We start from the raw sequence: 16,534 nt of genomic DNA, 5'->3' as shown, positions 1-16,534 counted from the left end.
ACCATGCATATGTTTGTGGGGACATACACATACACATACCTTTACATGGGGTAGGTCATGTGTGTATGTGTTTGTGCTCACCTCATTTCCAGTGTTAGGAAGGGATCTTGGTTATTATTCTAGCTCAATCTTCTCATTTTACTGGTGAGGAAACTGAGGCCCAGAAAAGTAAAGTGACTTGTCCAAGATCACCAGTTGACTGAGGTGGCAAAGGTGAGACTAGAACCCAGGATTTCTAATTTGTTGTCCAGGACTCTTTCTAAAACATTAAAATAAATTACAAGTTGGAAAAAAGGGCAGGAACATTCTTTTTTTTTTTTTTCTCCTCAATCAAGGTCAGTCCTGGATTAGCTATATAACCCTAATGTTTTTACATTGACCTTGTTCAGTATTGATTTCTTTTATGAAAATTATATTTATATAAAGTTGTTATAGAATTTCAGAGCACATATAGAAGGCTTTGTTAAAATAATCATGTGCCTTTGTTTTTGAAGAAAAGTATCCAAAATATATAAGCTGTTGTTTGAGTTAAATAACAAAAACATCTGTTGTTTCTTACGATGGCTCTAGTCCTAATATAACATGACAAACTAATACCCCCAAGTATCCATGATTAACCTGAATTGAAGAAGGTTGACCTCCCAGAGCCTTCATATTACTGTTTCAGCTAGCATTGATAACACATACACATGCACACACACCAGCTACATCATCAACCAACATTCTGATGCAACAAAATACTGAAATTAACCAGTTTTTAAATAGATGGTAGGTCCCTACTAGAAATAAATCCCAGAAATTTGAGACTTTTTAAAAATAATGTTAAGCCCTGACCAGGTGGCTCTATTGGTTGGAGTGTTGTCTGTATACCAAAAGAGAATTTGGGTTTGGGTTCAGTCTCTGGTTGGGTGTGTTCGGGAGGCAACTGATTGATATTTCTCCCTCATATCAATGTTTCTCTCTCTCCCTTCCTCTCTCTCTAAGATCAAGAAACATATCCTTGGGGGAGGATGTTAAAAAATAATAATGTTAAGACATGTGCATAGGTGTTAATGCAGAATTTCTGGATTGTATTCAAACTGCATGTGAGAGCAGGTGTGCTGTCATTAAGTGTTTCTGTTTTCCTGTACACAGGAGGGTTTGCCTGGCAACTGTATTTGTTCTCACTTTGGTGTGCATGCATTTGTGTGTGGGTGTGAGGGCTTCTATCCAATTTGAGACTGTAAAGGAATTGCCTCTTTTATCAAAATAAAAAATAGCCCCTCCCAAATGTCAGCTGTGGGAAGGGAGCATCAGGGGTCAGGGTGGACACAAGCCAAACAAATTCACTCTCTTACCCCGAGGTTCACTTTCCCCTTGCTAGGATTCCTGCTGACTTTGTCAAGCTAACTTTCTCAGTAAACTCCACTTAAGGGGGAGTTCCAAACACATATAAACCAGAATGTCATTTTCAAAAATATTTCCCTTAAATACTAAGGAGGGGAAAAAACCTAGGAAATGGAAAATACAAAAAACATAAGGACGATCCATTTTCAGGTCCTTCCCTTGCTGGCCATCTTCCAGTGCTCTTCCAGCCTCAAGTGCATCTTTTTTCTGTGTTTCTGCAGCTCTTGAATGGATTGCCAACTCCTTAGCTCTGACTTTGTTGCAGCATGGAGTGTAACATTTCCTTAACAGAGTCACGCCGCCCCGGACCCCTGCCACCCTCCCACAGGTCAGGTCCCCTGAGCTAAGCCAGGAACATTAGCAATATATTCACCTGGGCTTACAATGTGCCAGCCCCTGGGCTTGTCTTATTTAATCCTCACAACAGGTCTTGAGGTAGATGCTGAGGCTGTCCCTACTTTACAGTCAAGGGAACTGGGGCTTGGTACACATAAATTTCCCAAGGGTGCACAGCTAGTCAGTGGCAGAGTTGGGCTGAGATCTGAGTTCTGCCTGACTCTAAAGCCACACTCTTAACCATGGCATTATAAAGGCTCCCTGTACTAGAGAGAGTCCCCGAGTCTGCTCTCTCCACCTGCCCACCCCCTGTTCCCACATACAAGCCTCCTCTGTAGGGACAGCCAGACTCTAATCCCTAACACCATGAATGACCTAGCCTTCAGGTAACTCTTGACCCTTTACACAGAGTGTGTGGTCCCTTAAAGACCCCCAGTTATAACCAGCATAACAGGGACACTGAGGTTGTAAGAGGCACTTTAGGTAAATGGAAAAAAAGAGACTCTTCCTCTTTCTTTCCAGAATGTGGGGCAGGAGCAACGGTGCTGATGCTCCTGGGCTCACTCAACTTCAACACAGCCCCCTCCCAGCAAACAGTAGCCCCTTTCAGCCTGTCTGACATAGCAGTTTATTTTAGGCATGGCCTGATCAGGTGCTCTAGGTCAACAGGCTTAGTTTTAAATAATCGAATTCAACCATCTCTTTTAGAAGGGAAGCAGCATGAGGGAAGAATGAGCCCAGGAGGCTGGGGGTGCTGAGGGGAGGGAGTTAGGCTGGGCTCTGTCACTGCTCCCAAGGCTGAGGACAGATCCATGGCTTCCTCACTCTGGGCCTCGGTTTTTTTCATATGTAAAGCAGAAGGTTGGGTTGAGTTATCTCAAACAACTGTTGCACTCTGTTGACAGAGGACAAAACAGCTAGTGAAAAAGCATCCACTTTAGAGTGGTTTTAGAGAATCGTAAGGCAGAGGCATCACAATGTAAAGCAAGCAGCTCTGCCCTGGAGCCAGGAGAGCTGAGTTCTAGTCTTGCTTGTGATACAAATGGGGGTGCTGAACAAGCTAAGCCTCAACTTTCTCACCTGTTTTAAAAGGGGGTGATAAAGCTTCAAAAGATCTGGTGAAGACTACAGAGACCAATTGTAGGTGGGAACCCTTTATACTCTTAATATGTTATACAAAAAAGAAAATGCACCGGGCACTTCCTCAAAAAGTTAAAAATAGAATTACCACATGATCCAGCAATTTCACCTCTAGGTACCCAAAAGAATTGGAAGTAGGATCTCAAAGAAAGAAATATTTATACATTCATGCTCATAGCAGCATTATTCACAACAACCAAAAAGTGGAAGTTTCTATTCACAAATGAATAGATACACAAAATGTGGTCTATACATACAATAGAATATTATTCAGCCATGAAAAGGAATGAAATTCTGACATATGCTACAACATAGATGACCCTTGAAGACATTATGCTATGTGAAATAAGACACCAAAGGACAAATATCATATGATTCCATGTATATTATGAGGTACCTAGAATAGGCAAATTCATAGAGAAAGAGAAATAAATGAGAGGTTACCCCAGGGAAGAACAAGGAGTTACTGTTTAATGAGCACAGAGTTTCTGTTTGGATGATGAAAAGTTCCGGAAATAAATAGTGGTGATGGTGGCACAACATAGTAAATGTATTAAATACCACTGGAAAACAGTTAAATGATGAATTATATATATATGTCCCTGGCTGGTTTGGCTCAGTGGATTGAGCGTCGGCCTGTGAGCTAAGTGTCGCTGGTTCGATCTTCCAGTCAGGGCACATCAGAGAAGGAAAACTCTGACTTCAAAAAACCTCCGCTGCCTTGCGGCATACCTCTTCAGGGGAAAGGCTAAGGGAGTAAACCCCGACAGAAAATCCGGAGCCGGAGTCCCTAAGGCGGTTTGACGTTGTAGTCAACACCAGCAACTCCTGCGGCGCACCTGAAGCCAAGCTGTATTGACTCCGTCTTTCCCTTGGACCCTTCAGCTGCGAAGAGAGGTGGGGGGGGTCTGCTGCATGGGCAACAGCAGACCCTCCATATCACCCTGCCCAGGCTCTGTAGCTTCAGCTTCACTGGGGAGGACACTCCAGCGTCATCGCAAGATGTCGATTCAACACGGGAGGAGACAGATACCGTGTCACTCCCGAGTCGGACTGCACAGCCATTCTCGGCGGTGCAGATAGACTCTTAAGAAGCTACACCATCGTCTCTCTCGAGACGGACGGCTGCCGACGATATATATAAACATTTTTTAAAAAGTAAATGACCATTTAAAAAATTTTAGTTAAAATCTCTTGTGATATCTTGGCAAAACCTGGGAATGAGGAGTCTTAGTTCTCTGATCTGATCTTGGGCAAGACATTTGGGGAAATAAACTTTCTTCCTCTGTCATGTAGAGCTAAACAACACCCTCTCTACCTTCCTGCCTCCTTCATACTCCCCTCTCCTCGCACACATCAGAGAACTGTGTAAAAAGTGTGCCAGCCCAGGGCCCAGGGCATATAATCAATGTGGCCTCCATTACGCTTTATGAGAGAAGGTTCCGTCCTGACTTATTCCCTTCTCAGGGTTACTGTGGATCCCTTCTCTGGATCCTGCTTAAGCCCTTATTTTGGAACTACAACATAAGGAGGACTTTTCAACCATAGCAATCTTTTCACAGCTGACCTGGCTCATCCAGCCTTTTGTCCCCAGTGTCTACCCCAGTGTCTGGTACTCAGCAGGTACCCAACATTTATTTTGTAATTGAGATGATACCCTCACTTGAACCCTATTCAATTTTACACCAACTCCATAGAGATTGGTATAAGGAAGGAGCCAATTTTTGTTTGGTGAGAAAGTTGGGGGCTGGGAAAGGATAGGTCATGAAGATACAGGAGAAAGATACAAGAGTTACAGCAGACATTGGACTATTTATTTATTTAAAATTTTTCCAGTTTCAAAGGAATTTATTATTATATACACAGTTAAGGAATAGATGATACATTTCCATCAATTAGAAACTGATTCTGTAATAAAATAGATTTTAAATTAGGTGCATGTCATTATTAAATGCTAAGGAAATCTTAGCCCTTGTCTGCCTTAAAGCAATCTTTATTTGCTGTAATTATTGCTGTGCAGTCACTGCTTTCTGTTAATTTCTCAAATAATTTGGATGATCCTGTCTTCCTCTTGGTGGTCCACAGGAGGAAGATCCAGGAGTTACAGCAGACATTGAACTATGTGTTGCAGATAAAGTCTAAATAGTCCCTATGAGCCAGGTGCTGAGAAAAATTCCAACAGAGTACTGGGGGAGTCCGGGCTCAGCTGGGACCCCGCAGGAGGCCGACTGCAGAAGTAAGGAGGGGCTGTAAGGACATGCAGCTCTGAGCTTTGAGGTGAGAGCACTAACGGGCACCAAAGGGCTTTAGCCTGGATTTTACTGAGAGCATCCATACTCCCCCACCTAAGGGTGTAAACTGAGTCCGAAAGAGGCAGGAAGCATTGGCCTCAGCTGACTGGGCCAGGAGATACGGGGCATCCTTGGCACGAGCATGGCGGGCTCTTGGCACACGTATGGCACGCTTGTATGCGACCACAGGCTCTGAGCCGGTGGGTGACAGGAACCCTTTGCCTCTCAGACCGCGAACCCCGATCAGGGTCGTAAGGCCGGGGTCCCTCCCCGCCTCCGTGCCTGGGCTTGTGGGGCTGGGTGCTTCCTGGGCTCGTGTCTGGCGCGGCGCTCGGCACCGCGGGTGCCGCGGGGGGAGTGGGGGGCGGGGGCGGGGAGAACGGCCGCCTAGCCCAGCCCCGCAGATGACTGGAGCCAGGGAGCTGAGGAGGGAGGAGCCGCCGCCGAGCGCTCGGCTGAGGAGCAGACCGAGCGGGCACTGAGTGCGGGCGGCTGCGAGCGCGCTGAGCGGGGGACAGGCGCTGCCGCACGGCCGGCCACAGGACCACCTCCCGGAGAATAGGGCCTCTTTATGGCATGTGGCTGGTAACTTTCCTCCTGCTCCTGGACTCTTTACACAAAGGTGAGGCCCGCGCTGACCGCGGGGCAGGGGAGGCGGGGGCCGGGGGCGCGTGGCTGACAGCCGGGCGGGGTGCCTGGCGGGCTCCAGATGTCCGGGGCACCGACCCCGGCGCCTGGCCCTGGGTAGGTCGCAGCGGGGACAAGGCCAGCACCCCGCGAGGCGCCCGGTGAGAGTCCGCTCAGGAGCGCTCCGCTAGTCACCCCGCTCCTGCCGTTTTGGTGTCGAGGCGGTGGTGCGGGAGCCCCTCATCTCCGGTTCTTTGCCGGGCCGCAGTTCTGCCCCCAGACCCCTCCCCCTGCGGCATGGTGGCGCTGGGACCCCGGGGTGTTCCCCGAGTCGAGGGGTCCTCAGACCGTGAGTGTCCACATGGGAGTGAGTCCTCGCTTGATCTGGCCTCGGACCCCGCGGCTTACTCCTGCCGCCGTGCGCCCCTCTGCCGCCCCGGACACCCTGCACCTCACCGAAAGGCGCTTGTTCGAGCCTTGGCTGGACGAAGGGCGGGGAGAGCTGCGGGCCCTCGGATAGCAAGTTTGTTCTCCAGACTCAGGTCGCCTTTCCCCAGCCCCACCTCACCCCCTGCCCCCGCACTAGCCCAGGTTTCGCGGCTCCGCCTTAGCTACTTCAAGCGGCGTTGCCTCAAGGTGCAAGGTTCTCCACTTCGGCATCTAGTCAGCCGGACACGGGGACATATCTTCGGTCAGGAGTGGGGGTGGGGGGCGTGTCGCTTTCCTCAGAGAGAGAGAGCGTTGCTAGGGGTGGGTCCTGGTGTCCGGCATGTCCAGACCTGCTGCTGGGGCGCTGCGCACCTGATAACTCGAAGTGACCGGGACTGGGAGTTAGACTGGGGCAGAAATTTCCGACCAGAGTACCTGGGCACGAAGTCGCGACCAGGCCGTCCCTGGCGGTCGTGCTTCCAGGCTGTGGCAGAGGACGTACCCCGGGGCGCGCAGATGGCGGGAGAGGAGGCGGCAAACTCCGCGCCCTTGCGCGGTAAAGCACACACTCAGCGTTCCCAGTTCAGCCCTCTAACTTTTCTCCTTGGCGCCCTGGGGGCGGTTTGTCCCCTCTTTGCCTAGGTGGCGGCCTGGGACGAGCTGCAACTCTTGACCCCTAGGCGATAAGGGAAGGGCAATCAGCAAAGGGGTGGTGTTCGCGAAGGGGTTCGTTCAGTCCATCAGTGTCGACGCCCCGGGGGGTCTGGGGTCGGCAACCTGCTGGAGCTGACCGCAGTATCCCCTGGCTTTGGAGGGAGGAGAGTAACCCTTATTTTATTTGTCGATATCGCCCGGTCAAAGCCAGACTGAAGACCAAGATATTGCTGGGATTTACCACAGCTGGTGAGCTGTGAGGGGTGAGTTTCTCAGACTCAGTGGGGCCATGGGTGACACACCAAGTCTGGAATAGGTTGGTTAACCCCTTGCCCCCTGCACAGCACCCTCTCATCCTACTTTAGGGCATCAAGAAGGCTGCCTAGCATTAACGTTCCCCCCACACCCCTCAACACACAGCCCAGTCTCCCTCTCTCCAGGCTCTTCCTGCCTCCCTCCGCCCCCGCAGACTGGCTTGGCTTGCAGCTTTAATTACATTAATATTAAAAATACATAAGGTGAGGAGCGGCAGCTTTCTCTCTCACTAGTTCTCTCTCCACCCCCAACCCCTTTTCCATTTTGTCTGGTGAGAAAGCACAGGCCAGAGCTGCCGCCACACAGTTGCTCAGCTTTGTCCTCAACCTCCTCCCACACCCTCTTTCTGGAGACCTCTTCCAGAGCAACGCATTCCCCAGGAGTGGAGGTCCCCGTGGCAAAACCTGAAGGACTCTCCCCTCCCCCTCCCAGAAGCTGGGCATTAATAAATGAAGCTCAAGTTATTTGATAGGGAGGGAGCAGATGGAGGTGGGGGTGGAGAAAGGCCCAGAAGGCAACAGGAGAGCCTGAGGGGCAAAAGCCTTTCTAACTTGAGAAGAAAGTTGCCACTGTGGGTAGGTTGTTGGTAAGTTGGAGGTGCCAGGTGAGGCGGCACCTAAGTGACCTTTTGGTCTGCAGAGCCCCAGCGCTTCTGCCATTCAGCCGCTCCAGCGTCTGTGTTGGGCTCCAAGGCGACTTGCCAGACAGGGCTTTCTTTTCCTTAGCGCCTTAATTGTGTATTAGGTGCCAGGTTGGTCCCTGGGGCCTGTTCTGCTTGGGGTGGCCTGGTGCGGGGGTGGGGTGGGGTGGCAGAGGCAGCTGGAGGAAGATGTGATGTGATGAGAGCAGGGAAGGTGGGGTTTGGTGTATTTTTCTCTCCCGTTTCCAGTCACCCCCACAGCACCAAGGAAAATGTAAATGTGAATGTTCAAGCCTGTTACAGAAAACAATATCCTCCTGCAATAATTTGTACGTCCATCTGTGAGGAGCGGGAGGAGGCAGAGAGAGAGGAGGAGAAAACAAGATGAGATGGCTCATCCTCTGGATGGAATTTAGCAGTTATTGAATGTGTTTTAAGCTTCTGTTATTTCCATTCCTCTTGAAATACCTTTTTTTTTTTTTTTTTTTATGAAGACTGAGCTCAGACCGATCCCCCAGAACTGAATTGGGAAGGTGTTTTAATCATTGGTTATCACGTCTCCAATAACTGCCTTATTATTGCCAAAACAAACCCAGGTTTGGGCAGCCAGATGAACCCCAGTGAGGCTCTCTCCGTTGTTACATCCAGCGTGCCAGCATCTGTGTTGCCTGCATTTGCATTTTTACTGTGTAAAAGAACAAGCTTCCCTGGCAGTAAAATTCCTGTTTTCTAAAAGCCGAAATAATGGGTTGCATTGATTTTTTTCATTTCCTACCCCAGTCTCTCAAATAGGGACTTGTGGGTCTACTCTTTTGAGAACACAAAATTAAAAGGTTCGTCAAACCATTAAGAAAATCACTAATATTCTGTTCAGTGTCTCATTAAAAGGGCAGTGGGGAGAATGGGTTTTAAATCTTTAAAGGGCAAACACAACTTAGGGGAAGCAGGTGAAGGACCAGTAAGCATTGGGGTGGGGCAGGTGGGCAGAGAGGCTCTGATTGCTAGAATTACATGAGAGAGAATGGAACTGCCGTGATGCTCAACAAACCTCCCATATGCTTCATATTTCTGGGCATCAGAGTCAGCTGCCTTTAATATACTTCTGCAGCAGAATGGGGACCTCAGTTAGAAACAAAAACCAAGTGAGCAGTTGACCCAAAGGCAGCACTTAAGTTGGGCAGATCCCAGGAGAAGCTGGAGAGGCTTATTTTTTCTTAGATTGACAAATGGGGAGGAGGTAGGCAAGCAAACATGGGTTTGGCTCAGTGATGTTTTGCTAAAGAAGCAAGCCCCCAAACAGATAGACTGGGAGCTCCCAGATAAGGGTCTGCCCAGAGCATCTCATGGGCTCTTGGCCTTTGGCAATGGGGTGTAGACCTCGAGCCCCCCTTACCTTTTCCATGTCTTCAGGAATTCCATCTTTGTGAGTTGCTTGGTCCCCTGCTGGCCCTGGTGAAGGAAGATTTTATTTGTGGATTAGTTGAAGGGAAGGTGGATATTCAGATATTTGGAGGGGGGTAGGTACGGCTGCCAGACTGGGAGATTCTTCTCTCCCACATGATCTCGGAGGAGGTGTTTCTTGAGGATATTTGAAGCAATCAAGTGGAAGAGCCCCTAGCTCCTGAAGTGTTTTGTCAGCCCCTAGCTTGGTATATTCTGGTCAGCACCCAGGTACCTGAATGGGGTGAGCCATAGGCAGAAGCCCAAGGACAGGCCCTAGATTTGCATATAATTTACATTCAGATTTGCATGCTCACCTAGCCAGGCCAAGAGCTTCATCCCCAGTGAGCCTCAGTAGCAGCCAGGCAGTGACTTTTTCCTTGCAAGGAATGTGGATGAGGCAGGAACAGGGAGAAGGACTGGTATTTTTGGTAGGGTGTCTCTCTTGCCTTGGAGTTTTAGGCCTGCAGGGACTCATACTGAGTCCTTCACCTGGCTGGGCAGCCAGGGAGCTTGCTGTTGGGGTGGGATGTGTGGTAATGGACAGAGACACCAAAAAGGCTGACCAAACTTGGGGTGTGGGTTGTCCCTCTTACGCTGTAGGAAGAAGAGGGCTCAGCAGCTGCGGGAATAGGGCTAACATGAACCTGTTGGTGCTTAGGTCTGTGATCAGTAGATAGAGAAGCAGCCACTGATGGGAAGGGGGTATGAAGTGAGGCAACATGTTCTTTTACCCTCCTGGTTTGTCAGTGTCCAGCTTGGGAGGGAAGTGTAGCCTCTGAGAGACTAGGGGAAGAGCCTACTGTTGAGCCCACTCCAGTTGTGTGGCATCCCAGTGGGGGCAGTGGGAAGGCAGGCACTGTGGTCACAGAGAGAAGGGTGTATAAAGAGTTGGGAGTACATAGTGCTTAAGGGGCACACATTTCAGGGCAGCTGGAGTGGTCCTTCCCAGAGTTCCCACTGGGATGCCTGCAGTGGGCATGTGGCCTCAGAAATGGTTTTGTCTGCATTTGTGGGGCCCTGAGTAAACCCCACAAGGCAGGGGCAGCTCCAAGGCCTCCCAGAGCGTTTTCCCACACATCTTATGATCCAGGAGCCCACAGAGGTTCCCAAGGATGTGGGGTGGAGCCTTAGGGACTGGCTGGAGATAGAGAGAGGGAGGGCCAGCAGCAAAGCTCAAGCTCCCTCCCACCAGTTTTTTCAACCAGAGTATTTTACATATTGGAGTTGTGAAGAAAAACATAAAAAATGATTGGAATTTTCTGGTGCGGTGGCAATTGGAGTCAAGACAAACTCTTCATTCACATCTTGGCTCTGCATTTGCTTGATACATATATAACTTTGGGACCCTCTGAACCTCACTTTCTCTAGCCATGAAATGGGATTAAAGGAGATAATGCATATAAAGTAGACAGCAGAGTTGGTGCTCAATAAACATTAGACCTCTTCATTTTTTATGAACTGCTCCCACCTTCTCTCCCCAACCTCCACCAACTAGATCATCAGATCTTGTCTCAAACAGTTGTATTGATGAGCCACGGTTTTGGCCAAGTCTACTGGCTTAGACTTCGTACCAACAAGAAAGACTGAAAAGTGACCAGGGCAGGGGACACCTGGCTGGGTATCCTGCAGGACTCTTCCTCAGCAAGAGAGCTGAGGTCATGCAGGCACCTGGGTGTCCCTGGGGAACACAGCACACTCCCTTTCCTCATTATGGCTGGGGGTAACAGTGGAAAAGGCAAGGGCAGAGGTTGGCTCCAGACTGGGATTTGAGGGTGAGGCAAAAGCCAGTCCCTTACCTGCCAAAAGAAAGCTAGAATTGGTTGTTAAATCTCTACCATGATTTGATAGTGTAAGAATGATCTGGATCTAATGCCATAAAACCTATGTAAATGGGCCACACAGGGTGCACCCACCATACTTTGTAGCTGGATGGCTTTCTGTGTCTCTCCTTGCTAGGATGAGACTCACTTTTTTGGGGTAGTTTTGTATGTAGAGAACACCCTTGAAGCCCATGACCTTGGATGTCCCTAGACCACTCCACCCTCCATGACCCAGTCAGCAATAGAGAAGCAGCATAAGACCCAGAGGTCAAGTGCTGCCCATGGCAGATTGTGGCCTGTGGGTTCTGTGAGTGTGGGGGAGGCTGTGGGCACAACAGCCTGTGTGCCCTGTTTAACAGATGGTTGTCCAGTGCTGGTTTAGCATGAACAGTATTAGCCTTGAGAACCACCCCTGCCATCCAGCTGCTACTCCCCTCATCCATTCAGCCATCCTATAGCACCTCCCTGTGCCCTTGCTCTACATGATGCTTGCACTGACAGTTTCTGAGATCACCATCTTCATTAAGAACAGAGTTATTCAAATGCCAGTTGCATATCCATTAAACTATGTGTTTTTATGTGTGTGTGTGTGTGTATGTGAATCAGAAACAGCATTGTCCATGGACCTAGAAAATGAAGCTCAGTCTGTTTAATTTAGGCATGTTACCTAACAGTTTATGTACCTCTATTTCTTTGTAAAATGGGCAAATCATCCCTGCCCTAGCTGTCCCATAGAGTGGTTGTTATTGCATGTGTGCAAGAAGGATGAGGGGCATACATTGCATATCATGTGACAAAACTTTGTAAACTAAACAATGGAACATATAAACACACATGTAAAAACCATATCAAAAATTAATTCCAGCCTTATAAATGCTCTGCTGAAACATGGGGAATAATTACTGTCATTTCATCATACCAGGAAAAATGAAGGTCTCACAGCTGTGTGTGGCTATCCCTTCCTTTCTGGGCCCCCCACATATAAAGAATTTTCTTAGTTTTTTCTTTTCATTAACATGGGAACAGCTGATGAAGCACATCCAGGCTGGCAACAGGCTACTTGGAGCAGCCTTGGTGGATTCCTCTGTGGCCCCAGTGCCCAGTGGGATTGGAAGAGCCTCCCTCATCTCCCTTCCTGGGTCCTCAGATGCAAGTTTCTCCATAGTCCCCTGGAACCCATCCATAGGGGTGATTCTTCCTGCAGAGAATCCACAGTCTTATGGGGAGATCAGTAGGCTCTGGATCCTACCTTGTGTGACTCCCTCTGAGGTGAAAGCTATTACTAGAGTCTAAGTCCTGAGAACCCTGCTGAGTCAGGGCCATGGACACACTGCTGTGGTGTCCTTCCACAGCCATTGGGGTCTGCATGTGAGAGACAGAAGACTTGCTTTGGAGTGACTGCCGTTGGTAAGTCTTCCGGGTTGGAAGGCACCTTTAAGGATGTGGTGGCCATTCCCTAATCAGACACCTGAGCCTCTCTACAGCGTTCCCAGCAGCAGTGGTTCTCCCAGCAGTGGTTCTCCAGCCTTCCATCCACAGGAGGCGCCTTCCTTTCAGGGCAGCTCACTCCTGGTCATATAGCTCTGGCTGTCACAGACTTATCTTCGAGTCAGCCAAACCCTGTCTTGGTCTTGTGCCTTCTGCTCGCTGGTCCTGGTTCCACCTTTGAGGCCGGCCGCATGGCTGTAGGTGAATCCCTTTGCCACTTGATAACCATTTGACCACTTACACAAATGTGCTGTCTGTCTGAGGCCTCTCCTCTAGGCACCCAGCACCCTGGTTCCTCTAATGCTCCTGTATAGCTGTCGTTTCATTTCTGCATGCTGCTTCTCCATCCCTCGGTTGCTGGTTCTGAAAGTGGAGTGGCCAGGATTGAAAGTGGAGACAGGACACTGGCTAGCTGTGTACCTGGGGGTGAATTGCTCTATCTCTCTAGGCCTCTCTCTCCATCTGTAAATGGAGGAGATTGGATAACATAATCTTTTAAGTCCCTCAAGCATTAACAATCTAAATCTAGGAATCTCTGGGGACAACTGTGCTGTCTGAGCCAACTCCCTAGAAAGACCTTTCTGGCCAGAAGGGGCCTTCCTTTGACAGGCCCTGTCTAGAAGGGACTAGAAGATTATAGTCTCTGACTGTCAGCTGTTGCTCATAATTTCTGTGGAGCCAATGGTGAGGGGCCTTTTAGGTTGAAGAATGAGTGATCTTCACTGGGTTTTGTAGGTTTCTGGTTGCTGGTTACAGGAACTGTTTGTGCTAATCTTAGGGGGAAAAAAGGAAAGAAAGAAAAGAAGCGTGTTTGTGATGGATAGAGGTGGAGCATTTGGACACTGAAGCAGTGCTTCTCATTGGGGTGGGGCCACCTCTCTAGGGTTATTTGAAAATTGGGGGGCGGGGTAGTATTTTGGTATTTAATGACTAGAGTAGGAAGCTACCAGTATTTAGCTGGGGGAGGTGGGGTGATGTACTAGGGATGAAATGTTTGATGTCTGGGACAGTCAAATAAGTCAGAATTCTCATACCCCAAACTGCCGTCCCTTGTCAGAGAACCCCCTTGTGGTATATTCACACCCTGGAGTCCAAGTCTAGAATGCAGTGTGCCCACTGAGAAATGAGCCAATAGTAAGGGATGCCTGGGTTGGAAATGCAGCTCTGCCCCCTCTAGCTGTGCAACCCTAGGAAATTACTTGACCCCTCTGAGATCCTGTTTTCTTATCTGTAAAACGTGGTCTTGTGCGATAGCTACATTACAGGGGTTGTCATAAGGACTGAATGCACTGTAATGCAAGTAAAGGACTTCTCACAGTGCCTGGCACAAAATAAGTGCTAAAAAGAAATGGTGGGCATGGCCATGGCAAAAATAGTGGTAACGCAGATAGTGGCACACCAGATTTGGGGGGAGGCCACAGACAGAAGGCATGGGGCTCAGTCCCTGCTGCTCCATCTTGTCCCAGGGAGAATATCAACTCTGATGGCCTATAAATGCTCTGATGCTGTTTGGGGAGACTTGTCCTTCTCCTTCCCAGGGTCTAGACTCAGATTGTCTCCAAGGTTCAAACACACAACAGGAGGGTTTCTGATGCTGTAACCGGACCCTGACTCGTTTGTCTGACTTTTGGATGGATGTAGTGGTTGAGCTGTGGTCCCGCTGGTTGATCCTCTCTGGACCCAGTTTTATCAACTGTGGGATGAGAACAATCAGAGTGAAGACAAATAATATACAGAGTGGGGCAAAAAGTAGGTTTATAGTTATTATGGAAAATAATGTGATAATTAATAAATAATATAAGAATAATCTCTGAGTTTTCTGTACCCACAGCTGTAAACCTAACTTTTGTCCACCACTGTATCTGGGACAAAAGCCTTTGTGTGGAAATGCAGTGGAGTAATCAACCTTGCAGATTAATCTAGGACACCTCACCAGGCCACATCTGCACAAAAAACTGTGTGAGGCCTAGATGTAGCTATTGCACTGTTTTGTTGCTGTTGATTCTACTGCAATTATTTTGTTAACTTGATTACCAAGTTAAGTTAATGTGGTGCTAATGTCCTCTTAGCCAAGCCCATGAGAACTGTCTACTGTTGGGAAAGGTGATACTGAAGTCCAATATGGCAAATCTATTTTTTTCTAAGGAGTGTTGCTCTGAGTGTAGACAGAGGACCACCTGAATCAGAAATAGCTTCCTGACCCTGACAGACTTGGTGAATCTGTTTTTCTGGTGGATCTGCATTTTAAAACAAGCTTTCCAGGTGACTCTTATACACTAATGTTTGAGAACTACTGTCTTAAGTTGTTGTTATTGTAGGTGAAAGGTAAATATTTGTTGTGGGATATTTATTTCACAAATACTTACTGCTTGCCTGCTATAATAATAATACTTATAACAGCAAAAAACATGTAGGTGGTACCAGGCACTTACTTACACCAGAAACCATCATATATACACCAGTCATCTAACCTGACAACCTTGACATAGATGCAGTCATCCCCATTTTATAGGTGGGGAAACTATGGCACAGAGCAGTAGAGTTAATCCTGCCTGAGGTTACACAGCTTGTAAGAGGCAGTGCAGGGATTCAAACATGGGAAGGCTGGCACCGGAGTCAGAGTGGTTAACCATTGTGCTAAGTGCCCAATGCTATACTAGGCCAAGGGGACAGAGTGGTGACCCAGAAAGGGAATTCACAGCCCTGCAGGGGAGCGCTGACCACTTCTTCTGCCACCCTGCTCCCCTGAAGACCCAGTGCTTCCTCCCATCCATGCTTGCTGTGTCCAGGCACCAGTACCTCTTTCATGCGCTTGCCTGCCTGGGGTGAGGGTTGTTACAGGGGCCCCAGCACTGGCAGATGCTCCTGGGTGAAAAGTTCAGTGAATGAGATGAGTAAATATTGTAAAGGAAGAAAACAAAATGACTCAACTCTTCCTGTGGAGGTGGTGAGGTATTAATATTTCAGTCCCCTTGGGTTGTCATTTATAATGATTAGAAATGATTACATGGGGATAATTCAGTGCACACACCTATGAGGAAGCCTCAGTTGGCCAGACACCCTTATCCCATGGGTGTTGAATACATGGGTGTCCAGTTTCCTTTGACGAACTAATCCCAATGGCCAGACGCAGAGGGAGGGAGTTGTTGCAATGGATATTTAGGTTTCAGTGGTGACCCTGAGGGTACCCCAAATGCCTGGGGGTGATTTCTGGTTTAAAAATATTGCTGTGCTATTTATTTCTACACTTCTAATCTCCTAGCGATTTGGAGCCTATTTTATGAAACACAGCATTGGGTGGTGCTCAGTGTTAAACGGCTGAGAAGATTAACTGGGTTTAAGTCTAGGCTTCTCTCACATCACAACCAAACCCATAACTCCCATTTTCTATTAAAATTCCACATCCCTTTTTGACCTAAAGAAACTTTGCTGTTGATATGAATGTCTCTTTACTTATTGAAATGTTTTCCCCTCCTTGTCGTTCTCTCTAAATACACCTGATTCTATGTGCAGAGGAAAGAAAGAGCTGGAAGGATGGCCGGGATTTAAGGGGAAATGTAATGTCAGGCTGCCTTTGCTCCAAGAAATCATCCAAAGAACTAGATATTTATACTGGGTTTATTGAGCAAAGGGAGGAGAAAAAAAAAAAAAGCGTGTTAAAGTTAAAAGAAAAACTCCCAAACTTAAAAAGGTATAATAACAACAGCAAAGTAAGACAAAAAAAGAAATGGAACTCCCAATTCATTTTAAGAACCTATTAGAATTCCCTGCTTATGTTCTTCCACGTGCTGTCGCCACACCTTTTCTGGACACACATTTAGGTTAGGGTGAGTTTACCCATCAACACATTAAACAGGTTATTTACAGCTCCCTGTTTTTCCCCAGTCAATATGTCGTGTTCAGTCCATCTACATTTCTTTTGGGAACGAGCAAAGTCCAATTTCTTACGGGAGAAGTTGGGACCT

At 48.1% G+C, this 16,534-nt stretch overlaps 1 protein-coding gene across 1 annotated transcript in view; it reads left to right on the top strand.

Annotated features, from left to right (window-relative positions):
* The first annotated feature begins 5,676 nt into the window (after positions 1-5,676).
* LOC150018996 (cell adhesion molecule DSCAML1-like) overlaps positions 5,677-16,534 on the top strand; it is a 144,115-nt gene continuing 133,257 nt past the window's right edge. The window contains exon 1 of the mRNA XM_090267349.1: positions 5,677-5,775. Within this exon, the coding sequence (XP_090123475.1) occupies positions 5,730-5,775 (46 nt within the window). The 5' untranslated portion in view covers positions 5,677-5,729. The remainder of the gene's footprint in view (positions 5,776-16,534) is intronic.

This window comes from Furipterus horrens, unplaced genomic scaffold (genome assembly GCF_987537825.1).
Source record: "Furipterus horrens unplaced genomic scaffold, mFurHor1.1.pri manual_scaffold_2, whole genome shotgun sequence".
NCBI lineage: Eukaryota > Metazoa > Chordata > Mammalia > Chiroptera > Furipteridae > Furipterus > Furipterus horrens.
The sequence above is the reverse complement of the archived record's forward strand: the minus strand, read 5'-3'. Positions and strand labels throughout refer to the sequence as shown.